Source organism: Ascaphus truei, chromosome 8, assembly GCF_040206685.1.
Source record: "Ascaphus truei isolate aAscTru1 chromosome 8, aAscTru1.hap1, whole genome shotgun sequence".
In the NCBI taxonomy this organism is placed as follows: domain Eukaryota; kingdom Metazoa; phylum Chordata; class Amphibia; order Anura; family Ascaphidae; genus Ascaphus; species Ascaphus truei.
Genome location: NC_134490.1, coordinates 5,624,513 through 5,638,871, shown reverse-complemented (window position 1 = coordinate 5,638,871; position 14,359 = coordinate 5,624,513). Strand labels below are relative to the sequence as shown.

Genomic DNA, 14,359 nt, shown 5'->3' with positions numbered 1-14,359 from the left:
GGAACTGCAGCAGACGCACTAACTTTAGGAAGTGATGCGTAATATATAGGTTCCAGAAGTCCCACCCCTGTGTCACTGTTAGTGGACACAGAGCATGCTGTCACTTCCTTTGCTACATATTACACCTCACAGGGGGTTGAGGCCAATCCTCATGATAACTTCTGGCAAACTTGCCCACTTAACAGGGATTACTGCACAGAAGGAGAGAGACATGTAACACCAAATTTACCCAGGGCTACAATTGTAACACCGCCGGAAGAAGATGTCATTGTATCTCGAACAATAGGATGACTATTTGGTGGAAAGGTTGTATAATAATGTTGAAAAGAAACATGGAAGAAAATGTAATACGATGTTGTTTAAAAATGGTTTATTGTAAACACACGACAGTACAATGTATATTTTGGTGACATAAATTATATAAAAATGTGAGGTGTGTGTCCCGAGAGGGTGTGAGGCGTCGGGTGTCTGGTGAGTGCGGGCGGTGGCTGGTCAGTGATGTCGGTGCGTAGGGGTGTGAGTGCGGCGGGTGGGTGTGAGGCGGGAGGTGCCGGGTGGGTGGTGAGTGGGTGCGGCGGCTGGTAGTGATGTCGGTGCGTAGAGACGGCAGGTGTGTGGTGGGTGGGTGAGAGGCGGCGGGTGTCTGAGTGCGGGCGGCGGCTGTGGGGCGCAGGGTTGTGAGGTGGCTGGTGGCTGAAAGGCAGAGGCGGCGGGAGTGCGGGCGGCAGGAGTGCGGGCGGCGGTGGGTGAAAGGCGGGAGGGCAGCGGGAGTGTGGGCGGCGAGTGGGTGAAAGGCAGAAGTGCGGCGGGTGGGTGAAAGGCAGAGGCGGGAGGGCGGGTGAAAGGCAGGGGCGGGGAGGGTGAAAGGAAGGGGCGGGGGGAGGGAAAGCAAGGGCAGGTGGGGGAGAAGGCAGGGGCGGGAGGGGAGAAGGCAGGGGCGGGAGGGGAGGAGGCGGAGGGGAGAAGGCGAGGGGGGAGAAGGCGGGGGGAGAAGGCGGGGGGGAGAAGGCAGGGGTGGGGGAGGGAGAAGGCAGGGGCGGGGGAAGGTGGGGGGAAGGCAGGGAAGGGGGGAGAAGGTGGGGCAGGGGGGAGAAGGCGGGGCAGGGGGGAGAAGGCAGGGGTGGGGGGGAGAAGACAGGGGTGGGGGGGAGAAGACAGGGGTGGGGGGGAGAAGACAGGGGTGGGGGGGAGAAGGCAGGGGCTGAAAGGCAGGGGGGAAGGCAGGGGCAGGGGGGAAAGGCAGGGGCAGGGGGGGCTGTCACTGTCTGTCACTGTGTGTGTCAGTGTGTCTTTCACTGTGTGTGTCGGAGGGGGGCTTGTGTCAAAAACGGAGCTGGGGGAGTCAAAAACAGAGCTGTGTGGGGGTCAAAAACAGAGCTGGGGGGTCAAAAGCAGAGCTGTGGGGGGGTCAAAAACCGAGTTGGGGGGGGTCAAAAACAGAGCTGAGGGGGGTCAAAAACAGAGCTGAGGGGGTCAAAAAAGGAGGTGAGAGGGGGTCAAAAAACGGAGCTGGGGGGTCAAAAACGGAGCTGGGGGGGTCAAAAACGGAGCTGGGGGGTCAAAAACAGAGCTGGAGGGGTCAAAAACAGAGCTGGGGGGGTCAAAAACGGAGCTGGGGGGGTCAAAAACGGAGCTGGGGGGGTCAACAACAGAGCTGGGAGGTGGGTCAAAAACAGAGCTGAGGGAGGGTCAAAAACAGAGCTCAGTTATTTCCCCCCCCCCCAGCAGCAGCAACAGCCGGCGCCACCACCACCAGGGAGCATTTCCTCACCTCAGGCAGCAGCAGCAGTGTGGCCGGGGGTTGGAGATCCCTGTGTTAGAGCGCACCAGCCAATGAGAGCCGTGGGGGGGGGCGGGCAGTCCGGGTGGGGGGCCTGACACTGGCCAATGAGAGCTACCGACGGACATCAAATGGTCTACAGACACTCACAACCAAGATTTTCATATCTTAATATATAAAATCAAAGGTTGGTACTGGCTGCGGTGAATGTGATTGGTCCGTGGCCAGCCCGACTGTCATTGTCCAAGAGGTACGCCCCACTGTGAAACACACCGCCCACACGACTGTCATTGGCCAAAACTTACACTGACATCACTGACACACACCTACTTCACTGTCACACACTTGCACTGACAGCATACCCCCAAAGAAGCCCTGCAGAGTCCTTGCTAAGTTCATCTCACACTCTCACCCCTGTGTACACACACACACACACACACACACACACAATATGTCCTGTTTCACACACACACTTTACATATTAATATGCCCACTTTCAAATTCCCCTTCCTACATATTAATATGGCCACACACACACACACACACACACACACACACACACACACACACACACACACACACACACACACACACACACACACACCTCCCTCCCCGGCGCTCACTTCCCTCCCTCCCGGCGGGGGGACAGGCAGTGGCCAGGCAGCCTCCGGAAGGACCCTCTTCCTCCTGCAGCTGCTCCCACCAGATGTCGCTCTCTCTTTCCTCAGGCTATGGCGGCGTTGCCAATACTGAGGCGGTCTGTTCCCGCCCGGCTCCTGTCAGGTGCGTGTTTTCCCGCCCAAAGACCCGCCACTGTCCACGCGCTCACCCCCTCTGCTGGGCACTCGCGTAATGTCACACAAGATGGCGGCGTTGGCAATAGTGAGGCGGTCTGTTCCCGCCCAGCTCCTGTCAGGTGCGTGTTTTCCCGCCCAAAGACCCGTCACTGCCCGCGCGCTCACCTCCTGGCCCCCTCCCCCCTCCCGGCCTTGGCGCGTGACCGGTTGCTCCCTCTATCAGAGAGGCTACAGGATTTACTCGCGCTGCGGGGTCAGTCACAATCCAGACATAGCCAGTCGGTGTGTCAATGTCAGACAGAGTGGGCGGACATGCTTTGTGTGGGGTGAGGGCCACCCTCTGTCTATAATAAACATTCATGGCTACCAGCCCCTTATAAAAAAGGCCTCACCTCACTCCCCAGCGCTCACTCACCTCACCTCCCACTGTCCCCCCCCTCCTGTCCACTGTCCCCCCCTCCTGTCCACTGTCCCCCCCCCTGTCCACTGTCCTCCCCCCTCCCTCCTGTCCCCCCTCCCTCCCTCCTGCCCCCCCTCCCTCCTGTCCACTGTCCCCTCCCTCCTGTCCACTGTCCCTCCCTCCCTCTGGGGGGTGGGAGAGGGGGAGCACACAAATAGGGGGGACAGGAGGGAGCAGGAAATTTAACTCACAGCAACGCCGGGTCTCTCAGCTAGTATATATATATATATATATATATATATATATATATATATATATATATATATATATATATATATATATATATATACACACACACAATATACACATATATACATATACATACACTTATACACATACACACATACATATAAAATCAGGAACAGTTCTGGTTGTTAACGGTGTAACCAAGAAAAAAGGGTCCTGGCACACGGCCGGTGTACAGGGGGTCACGCGGCAAGTGTACATGGGGTTACACGGTTTACTGAACCAACAGAAGGAATGGGAAGAACAGGATGAGGAGTGAGTAATCTCTTATTATCCTGGGAAAGCGAATTTAGTAAATCACGACACACTTTAAAATGTTCAATAAATCAGGGCTTCCATGACTTTGGAACATGGGGACCAGAAATTAGATTGTAAGTTCTTAAGGTAAGGGATTGGTTGTGCCTACAGATACAAGGTTCAAAGCTGTGTGTAATGTCAGAACTATACACAAATAAATAATAATCACAGAATAAACTGAGACCTGGGACACAAATCTGAAAGTCTGCGGTGTAAAGATGCAGAGCGGAGAAGGCAAGGAGGGAGCGAGAGTGTAGCAGTATCACACAGATGTGATAGATTATAATAGATAGCTAATAAACTGTGGAAATGGACTGGGGGGTGGTCTCTGGAGATGAATTATTAGCAGTATTAAGAATCCATTTTGTCTGTCACGTCGTTTCTCAGTAGCTATTTCTTTGTGAAAGAATGTGTTTGTTTATAAGGATGAGTTTTGCTGACACTAGATTTTCACTTTGTGCCTATGGCTCAACGCCCAGAATTATAGTGATAAGAATAAGATGTATTCTGTTTTTGCACAGTATTATAGTGATAAGAATAAGATGTATTCTGTTGTTGCACAGTATTATAGTGATTAGATGTACCCTGACGTACCTTGTTGTACTAAGCTGTTTTAAAGCAATTTTTACTAACGTTTAGTAGTGACCTTTAAGATGATAGGTGCAGAAAAGGGACAAGCCTGCGTTATAATGTATGCATCACATCATTATAATCTGCCTATTAACCAATGTTAGACTAAGAATATGAAAAGTGTATATAAAGCCTGCGTAGGACCTCCCCTTGCAGAATCTTGCTGATTTTCCTGTATGGCCATACTATATCGTGTATCAATAAATGTACTCAATATAACGAACCTGACTTTGTTCCTATCTACAGTATATGAACGAGCAGACATCCATAAAATCTCACTATTTTTAACATAGGAGCACCTGTCCTGTTTTGGGCGGTTTGACTCTGCAAATTACATTTTGATTGAGGCATTTTCTTGCTTTTACCCCCCACCTATAATAATATAATTCTTACCTGCCGTCTTTGGCACCACATCAGCTCTCAACTGAAAAGAAAAATTATATATTTTTAGTTGAGGGGAAATTATTTTAGTTAAAGAAATAATGCGCAGTTAAATTGCACCTTGTTATTAAATACAATATCCTTTGTGGGTGCAGCAAGTCACGGCATGTACATCTTATCCTAATAACAACATCTTCATCAAATGGGGTGCTGAATAAAACAGAGAAATGTGAATGTATATATTAACACGAGAAGAGATAATCCAGCGATTTGGAAGAGAGGAACTGGTCTCGTTGTTACAGTTACATAGTAGATGAGGTTGAAAAAAGACGTAAGTCCATCAAGTTCAACCTATGCTAAATTTAGACATCAGATATTTTATCCTATATCTATACTTACTTATTGATCCAGAGGAAGGCAAACAAAAAAAACCAGTGTAATATCATCCAATGATATCTCATAAGGGTAAAAATAAATTCCTTCCTCACTCCAAGAATTGGCAATCGGATTAATCCCTGGATCAACATCCTTCCCATGTACAGTAAACTTATTTGGTATATCCCTGTATACCTTTCCCATCTAAAAAGATGTCCAACCTTTTTTTGAACAAATCTATTGTATCTGCCATCACAGTCTCCATGGGTAATGAGTCCACATTTTAACTGTCCTTACTGTAAAGAACACCTTTGTTGCTGGTTAAATCTCATTGTTACTTCTCACGACTTCCTGTGAGATGTGGCATGTCCATGGCTAGTTATTACATATACAGCTGAACCCCATTATAACGCGGTGCTCAGGGTCCACATGAGACCGCGTTATAACCGGGATCGCAGAAAAAATGGCCGCCGTGACCAGGGTTCCACGTCCGCCAAGGAGAAGAGCTGGGTTAACTCTGTGCTACACCTCCCTCCCTCCTGCTGTCCCTGTCTGTCCACAAAAAAAGGAGGGTTTTTTTATATGAGGTGACCTGACAGGCACTAGGCACTATAAGCTCTGAGCTTGTTCTGGACTTTCTTGGATTAATATCCTTTATCAGACGCTTCCACTAGTTGCTGATTTTCCATTTCCTCCATTGTGTTTTGAAAGAGAGTGCGCTGGGAGCAAGTTGTCACTACAGTACAATCACGGCTGTGATCAGCTGTAGCGTGTGACACATTGCATGTCACTGGATACACTCAGCCAATTGGTGTGAGGTATTCCCCCTTCTTCCCTGTCTCTGACAAAGCAGTACTCGGACGAAGTGTCTGGTGACCGGAGCGGATAAGGAGACAAGGTGTGGAGCTTCTTGCTGTAGAAGGTGATTCGACAGCCTAAGTGGTGGGAGTGATCCCCCCTTCTTTTACCTGAGGCTGTGGAGATGAGATGTGCCCAGGAGAATACATTTGACGGGAAAGACAACCATGGGTGAATATCCTGCACCAACCTGAGCTGTCTGACGTAGGTGAACATCTATGCATACTATAGCCTTTGAAGGAGGACGATGAGCCTTTAAAAGATCCTTTGCAGCAGCCGTGGGAGCGCCTGGTCTATACTGGTTATTATACCTACATGCTCATTTATATCTTATATTCTGTACGCACATACAGTAGCGACATCTTTTATTGCACTGAATGCCGCCGGCAAGCCGGGATCTACCCCAGCTGCCGCCAGTAACAACCGCGCGCCGCCGCGTTTCCCCCACGCACCCCCCCCTCCACTTCGCGCGCAATTTAAATCCCTTCCCGACCCCGTACAAGGCTCCTGCTATGCCGCTCTGCTTCCCCGCACCCCCGCTTACCTTCATTTGATCTCCAGGGGTGTCGGGGAAGCCTGCGGAAGCCGGGGAAGACGGGGAAGCCGGGCGCGCATGTTACTGTGACGTCACAGTGCGCCGCCACGCGCCGCGGCTACCCGCTTCCCAGACGCATGCAGCCGGCGGCTTTTACTCGAATAAAAGCTGCCGCTGCTGTATATTAACTTTTTTTTAATAATTTTTTTATATATATATATATATATATATATATATATATACTGTATATATATATATACTAGTTGATATACCCGGCGTTGCCCGGGATGTAAATACGTAATAGGTAGTATTATTTATAAATCGTGGAACAATAGGTGACTGTTTGTTGTAAAGGTTGGATAATGATGTTGAAAAGAAAAATGGAATAAAATGTAATACGATGTTGTTGTTTAAAAATGGTTTATTGTAAAGACAGCACAGTACAATGTATATTTTGGTGACATAAGAGATGTAAAAATGTGATGAATGTGTCCTGCTAGGGTGTGAGGCGGCGGGTGGCGCGTGGGTTGTGAGTGCTGTCTGTGAGTGGGGGTCCTTCTAGGGTGTGAGGCGGCGGGTGGTGTGTGGGTTGTGAGTGCTGTGTGTGAGTGGGGGTCCTGCTAGGGTGTGAGGCGGCGGGTGGCGGGGGGGAGGGGGAGTGGAGGGTGGGGGTGAGGAGGGGGTGGAGTTGAGGGTGGAGGGGGGGAGTGGAGGGTTGGGGGAGTGGAGGGTGGGGGAGATTAGGGTGGAGGGGGGAGTGGAGGGGAGTGGAGGGTGGGAGTAGAGGGGGGAGTGGAGGGTGGAGGGGAGTGGAGGATGGAGGGGGGGAGTGGAGGTGGTGGGAGTGGAGGGGGTGGGAGTGGAGGGGGGAGTGGAGGGTGGAGGGTGGGGGAGTGGAGGGTGGGGGGGGTGGGGGAGTGGAGGATGGAGGGGGGAGTGGAGAGGGGGGTGGAGGGGGGGAGTGGAGGGTGGGGAGTGGGGGAGTGGAGGGTGGGGGGGTGGGGGATGGAGGGGGGAGTGGAGGTGGGGGATGGAGGGGGGAGAGAGGGGGGAGTTGAGGTGGGGAAAAGGGGTGTGTGGAGGGGGGGAGTGATGGGGGGGAGTGGAGGGTGGGAGTGGAGGGGGGAATGGAGGGTGGAGTGGGGGGAGAGGGATGAGTGGAGGGGGGAGAGGAGGGAGGGGGAGAATGGAGGTGGAGGGGGGAGTGGAGGGTGGAGGGGGGAGTGGAGGGGGGAGGAGGGGATGGAGGGGGGGAGTGGAGGGGGGGAAGGAGTGGAGGTGGGTAAGGAGTGGAGGTGGGTAAGGAGTGAAGTGGAGGGATGGGTGAAGTTGAGAGGGGGAGGGAGTGGTGAAGTGGAGGGGGGAAAGAGTGGAGGGGGGAGGAAGGAGTGGAGGATGGGAGAGGGGGGAAGGAGTGGAGGGGAGGAAGGAGTGGAGGGAGGGGTGAAGTGGAGGGGGAGGTGTGAAGTGGAGGGGGGAGGGGTGAAGTAGGGGGAGGGGTGAAGTGGAGGGGGGGAGGAAGTGGAGGGGGGGAGGGAGTGGAGGGGGGGGGAAGTTGTAGAGGGAGAGAGGGTTGGCCTGGTATTAAAGGGGTTGCACCCCATATGGCCACCCCCTGAATTCACCATGGAGGCAAGGGGTTAACTGGACTGAGGTCCAGGAATGTGGCTTACACCCTGTCATGTCAGGAATATGTATGTTCCCCTGTTCCCGTTTCATTATAATCCTGTATTTTAATGTTTTAATGTGCATTTCTGTATCTCCAGTTCTGGAGGTCGCAGAGAGTTGATATTTGGCCAATGTGTGGAGTCACTGTAGGTATTATGAACTGGCAAATTTAGACCCACTGAGCCCACCAGAATGGAATGTGTAGATATTAAAGAGTATATCTTTGGTATTTTGGATCTGCTCTGAAAATGCAGACGCCATCTGCTATGCTAATAGGTCATGAAGGGCAGCCGTCTGATTGAGCCTAAGCACTGTGATCAAAAAGTTAACTGCCCTAATTGTTTACACTAAGTACTAATCAACAAACTCTGCCACTCTAATTGTTACCTGAGGGTGGAGAATCATCAAACTGGAGTGGTTGTAAGTGTTATGTCTACATCTACAAACAATGCAGATACTTCATTTAGTAGACTGCTCGTTGCCCCTGATTTAATTATAGGGATACAGAAATAAGACCCTCAAAGTCCCAGTACACATGGGCTAATTAGCTGGAGGGCATGGGTTAATCTGTGTCTCCACGTTAGGGATTGGATACAGATAATTGTTCACCAATAGTCTGTATTCAATGTTAAGAATAGGGTTACACAGGTATATAAACTGTGTCAACCCTTCAGTTGGAGTTCTTTTTCTGATACCATCTTGAATGTCACCGGATTGCTGGAGAATTGCTAGCTGATACTTCTCCATCCCCCAACCCTAAGTGTTACCTTCTTGTCTGTTAATTGTACTATATTGTTGTGTTCACCTTTTTTAAGGAATAAATTATATTTTATTATATCTAAGCCTCGTTCAGTTCAACCCAGATATTTGGTGTTCATTATATCTTGTCATAAGCTACCGTGACAAGCTCTGTGGAGGGGGGGAGAGAGTGGAGGGGGGGAAGGAGTGGAGGGGGGAGAAGGAGTGAAGTGGAGGGAGTGGTGAAGTGGAGGGGGGGAGGGAGTGGAAAGAGTGGAGGGGGCAGGGAGTGGAGGGGGGATGGAGGTGGAGGGGGGGAAGGGAGTGGAAGGGGAGGAGGGGGAGTGAGTGGAGGGAGGGGGAGTGGGTGGGTGGGGGAGCAAGGGGCATATGAATTGTCATAATTTATGTTTCCGCTTGCCCCCCCGTCAGGGCGTCCGTTCACGAGCTGGCTTGGCGGCTGGGCGCCCCCCCTGCTTGTTCTCCGATGGCTCGGGCCTCTCCCTCCCCCCCCATTCCCCGATGGCTGGGCCGTTTCCCCCCCCCACTCGCCGGTCGCTTGGTCCCCCGATGGGTCGTCCGGCCAATGCAGGCGGCGGCAGGAAGCGCCATGTGTGGTCCTGGCCTGAGGCGGGAGGTAATGGTGCGCTCCCCCGGCCGGCTGCTCCGCCGCTTGTTCCTAGGCGGTTGAGGCGGGACGCGCAGGGGTGTTCTGCGGCAGGGGTGTAAGGTGTGAGGCAGGAGGGGTGTGAGCCGCATGGTGTAAGGTGTGAGGCGCAGGATTTACGGTGTGAGGCGCAGGGTGTAAGGTGTGAGGCGTAGGGTGTAAGGTGTAAGGCGCAGGGTGAAAGGTGTGAGGCGCAGGGTGTAAGGTGTGAGGCTGCACGCCTGCGGGAGGGGTGTGAGGCGCAGGGTGTACTGTCTTACCTGGGCTGCTGCACATCGTGTGGAAGGCCATCTTGGAGAGGAGCACGCGTTGTGTGAGTGAGTGTGTGACCACACCGGCCAATGAGAGGTGTGCGGGGGCGGGCGGGCCAAGGGAGCCATCACATTGGCCTGAGGCGGAGTGACGGGCCAAAGGTCCAATGTGATTGCCCCTAGACACAGGACGGACAGACAAACACACATACAACGGTTTGAGAAATATATATATAGATATATATATATATTATTAAGGTTATGGTGGGTAAAAAAAAGTGACAAAAACCCTCCACAGTAAAGCATAAAGAAAAAAAATATTTTTACATAAAAATGTTATTCCTAGTGTAGATGAGCAGGGGGTCTCTGGAGCAGAACCGCACTGATTTGAGGTCCGGGGACCCCTTACTTCCCGAGATACAGGCCCCGTTATGAGGTGCTGGTATCTCCTATGCATTGAGATGTCCTGATCACGTGACGCGGAACATTTACATACAAAGGAGATACCGGCACCCCTTAACGGGGCCTGTATCTCGGGAAGTAGGGGTTCCCCGGACCTGAAAACAATGCGGTTTTGCTCTGGAGACCCCCAGCTCATCTAAAGTCGCGGCCCATTTTATTCTCCAACATCTCCGAATTTTTTCGGGGATTTTTTCCGAATGCCACGCACTTCACCGCGTTCATGCCGCATTCATGTTGTATTCATGTCAGCGTCACCCGCGGTTGATGTGTTTATTGATAATGGTTCATATTTAATTGGTTTAAATTCTTCGCGTAACCGCCAGGTGGCAGATATTCATGAATTGTAATGCGCATGCGCTTCAGTAATGTGTCGACTTACAGGTGTATAAAAAAATACCACAGTGGTCTATTGTAAATTGACCTTGGTACTGAAGAAGTTACAATAATGTATCAATTTAGGCTTTTCATATTAAAAACTAAATGCGCAGTGTCTGGTGTTCTATTGTCCTGAGAGTCCCGAGATGAGTGCACCGCTGCAGTTCGTGTACCAAAAACCCGATATAACGTATGCTTATTTAATATGGGCCGTACGCTTATTTAATATGGGCCGCGATTAATGCAACAGATGATTAGATGGTAACAGTTGGTCAAATTTATCAGTATTTTATCGAAATCTATGACTTTTACAAATTTTCACCAGATGCTCATGTGTTTTAAGCGTGCAATAAGGAAAAAGTTATGTATTGATCTGTTATTTTCGTATTGATCCCGGTGTTATTGGAGGGTATTGGTGTGTAGCACAAGATTTTTCCCGCACCTTTGATCATGGAGACTTCAAAAGGCGAAAGGTCATGTTAAAACCAACTAAGAAACGTCAATCGCTGGCAAGCAATGCGCCAGCGCCAGCGCCAGCAACAGCGCCAGCTTCCAATAACAGTCCGACCGTCAGTGAAAACCTGGTGACCGGCAACCCTTGCTGTCTGTCCCTCCCGGATACCTGCCGCCTGAGCCGGATTTCGCGTACAGATTCCAGCACGCTTGCATGTACCAATGCGATTTCCAGCCTCATCAGCTGTCAACTACAGGTGTAGTAGTCCCGCTGTCACCTGACAACTTCGTGTTTGATCGAGAATACGGGACTGGCAGTGGCTCGGCGCCAGCTGATTGGCAAAGTCTATGGTGAGTAATGTTGCCGTATTTTATTCTGTTTTTGAAATATCAATATCAATGGACAGTCAAGCGATTCTCCTGTAAGCAATATCATTGGCTAAGCAGCTTCTACAGTAGATACTGAACAATTGGTGAAAAGCTAGGCACATGCACATTGGAATCTTCTTGAAACGCATATGCGTGTCATCACATCGACAGTAGGCGCATGCGCATGTGAACAGGAGACGCCCCCCGGGAAAATTATTGGTGGGACTGACTGTGGGAACTTCTTTATGGGACTGCCTGACCATTACAGTAAAACTTTTACTTTTGTTTTTCCTCATGTAGCCCTGGTAAGAAATGGGGCTATAGTTCTATCCTCCTGTTATAATCCCTGGTAAGGGCAGGTTGCCAGGAGTTATCATGGGTTTCCCCCACTTCAAGCACTTGCCCTGAGTGGTGGAGGTAGGTCACCTGACCCTGTGTCAAAGCAAGAGACAGGGGCGGTGCCTGCTGATATCATAAAAGAGCAGTGCACTTCCTATTTAGTCTCTCTGTGTCTGCTGTTAGTGAGATAGGATATAGTGAGTTACAGTAGGAGGAGGAGAGTGATCATCTCATGAGTAGAGCTGATTCAACCATAGTGTAGGGAGGTGGACCAGTACTTATCACCCTGCTTAGGGGGTGAGGGAAGAGTTAGCCCCACTCTGGATGCCCTTGATCCAGAGTAGTGGCAGGCAAAGGACCATCCTGGGGGAGAACAGTCAGAGTGGATTGGACATCCCTATACCTGTCTGCTGCTGCTGCTGCTGTGAATAAAGACTGCTGCTTTTAAAGAAATGGAAAAACTCCTTCGTAGGGAAAAGGTGATGCACAGCCGTCACAATGAACAGGAGAAGGCAGATCTGGTGATAGTTAACTTTATTGAAGTGCAGTGCTGACGGATCTTCTTCTGACGTGTTTCAGCCCATGAGGCCTTTGTCAAAGAATGATCCGTCAGTAGTAGAGACCTAGCATATATAGCATACAAAGATACAAGAAAATACAATCACCTGTGGACAAGCTAATTAGCTAAGTGGCCCCAGGTGTATACTAACAAGTGCCAAATGCAGATCTCATAGTAAAAACAATAAAATATAGACCAGAGTGGTAGTTACTAGTATAATGACATATTCTAAGTATATCTGGTCTTGAACAAATTAAAAACATAGGAATCAGCACATACACAATAATCACGTAATGAAGAAATAATGGTTATACATAAATATGTAACATAATATCACATGGAGAACTGGCAAGATATTGGTCATAGAGATAATGTCACTTGTAACACTTGTAATTGAACAGTGTCTGTTGATGGATGATGAAGAATATTGGAATATGATGTATATATGAATGAACTAATAATGAATAATGTGTAATAAAGAATGATGAAAATGAACTAAGTCGGATTAATAAGTTGTATATAAATGAATTCCATAAAAGGGAGAGAGGGGAAGAGAGAGGGGAAGGGAAAGGGGGGGGGGAAAGGAGTGGGGGGGAGGGGGGGAGGGGAAGGGGAGGGAAGCAAAGGAAAGGAGGGGGGGGGAGGGGGGAAAAGGAGGGGGAGGGGGGGGTGGAGGGGTGGGGGGGGGAGGAAGGGGGGGGTGGAGGGGTGGGGGGGGGAGTAGTAGAGAAAATAAAAATTAATAAAAAATCAATCATGAAGGAAATGTTGCAGTTCCCATTCAGTGTTCAAACCATGCGGTTGCAAAGTGTTGAGTGAAAAAATCCATTCCATCTCCTTTTTATTTAGTTGATTTAATCTATTACCCCCTCTGACATGGGGAGCTACATATTCAATGCCAAAAAATTGAAGATTGTTTAGTCCGCCTAACGGACATTGAGTGAAATGTTTGGATAGGGGATGGAGTGTGTCTTGCTTAGTGATTAGTCGGATATGTTCAGAAATTCTGATACGAAGTGATCTAATGGTTCTTCCCACATATTTGCGTTTGCATCCGCATACAATGATATATACCACGTAGTTGGTATTGCAGTTTATAAATGTATGGATCCTGTGTTTCGTGTCAGGATATAGTTTCCTAATGTGTTTGGTTGGTAATGCGTATTTGCATGTCTTACACAAACCACATTTGAAAAATCCTTTTGGTCTATGTGTAGTGAGTTGATCTTGTGGGGACTGAAACAAACTTCTGGAAATTGATGTTGCAAGAGTATTAGCTTTTTTAAAGGCAAATCTTGGACCAGAGTCTGTGATAGATTTCAGGTCTGGATCTAACTGAAGGATGCCCCAGTGTTTAGAGACAATATTCTGTATGCTTCTTGTTTGTTTGCTGTATTTTGTAATGAAAATGGGATTTTCTGAATGTTTTCCTTTGGTTAATTGTGTTTTGTGTTTAACCAAATCTGTTCGGTTCTTAGCATCTGCATGTATGAAAGCATCATTAACTGTGCGACTAGAATAGCCTCTTTTGAAGAATTTTGTACTCAACATTTTTGAATGATCCAGAAAGGTGTCTTGTTTGGAGCATATTCTTTTGTATCGTAAGAACTGTCCCTTTGGAATCTATTTAGTCTCTCTGTGTCTGCTGTTAGTGAGATAGGATATAGTGAGTTACAGTAGGAGGAGGAGAGTGATCATCTCATGAGTAGAGCTGATTCAACCATAGTGTAGGGAGGTGGACCAGTACTTATCACCCTGCTTAGGGGGTGAGGGAAGAGTTAGCCCCACTCTGGATGCCCTTGATCCAGAGTAGTGGCAGGCAAAGGACCATCCTGGGGGAGAACAGTCAGAGTGGATTGGACATCCCTATACCTGTCTGCTGCTGCTGCTGCTGTGAATAAAGACTGCTGCTTTCAAAGAAAGACAAACCTGTGTGAGACTGGAATCTCTCATCCCTATGTGGGAACTCTCTGGTAAGGATTCCACCCCGCATTCCTGGGGCTTACTAAAGATGGAGGCGCTGCACCACTGAATGAGAACAAAGGCATCCACCCCAGAAACCTGTTCCTGTTATCCCCCATGTCATCGCGGGAGACTCAGGCCCTCCTGTTGCCAGCAG

General features: G+C 49.5%; 1 protein-coding gene across 3 annotated transcripts in view; it reads right to left on the bottom strand.

The window, feature by feature from the left end:
• The window catches only part of LOC142501075 (peptidyl-prolyl cis-trans isomerase F, mitochondrial-like), a 53,320-nt gene that overhangs the window by 24,195 nt on the left and 14,766 nt on the right, over positions 1-14,359 (bottom strand). For all 3 annotated transcript variants that reach the window (XM_075610394.1, XM_075610393.1, XM_075610392.1), the window contains one exon: positions 4,604-4,634. In XM_075610394.1, the coding sequence (XP_075466509.1) occupies positions 4,604-4,634 (31 nt within the window). The remainder of the gene's footprint in view (positions 1-4,603; positions 4,635-14,359) is intronic.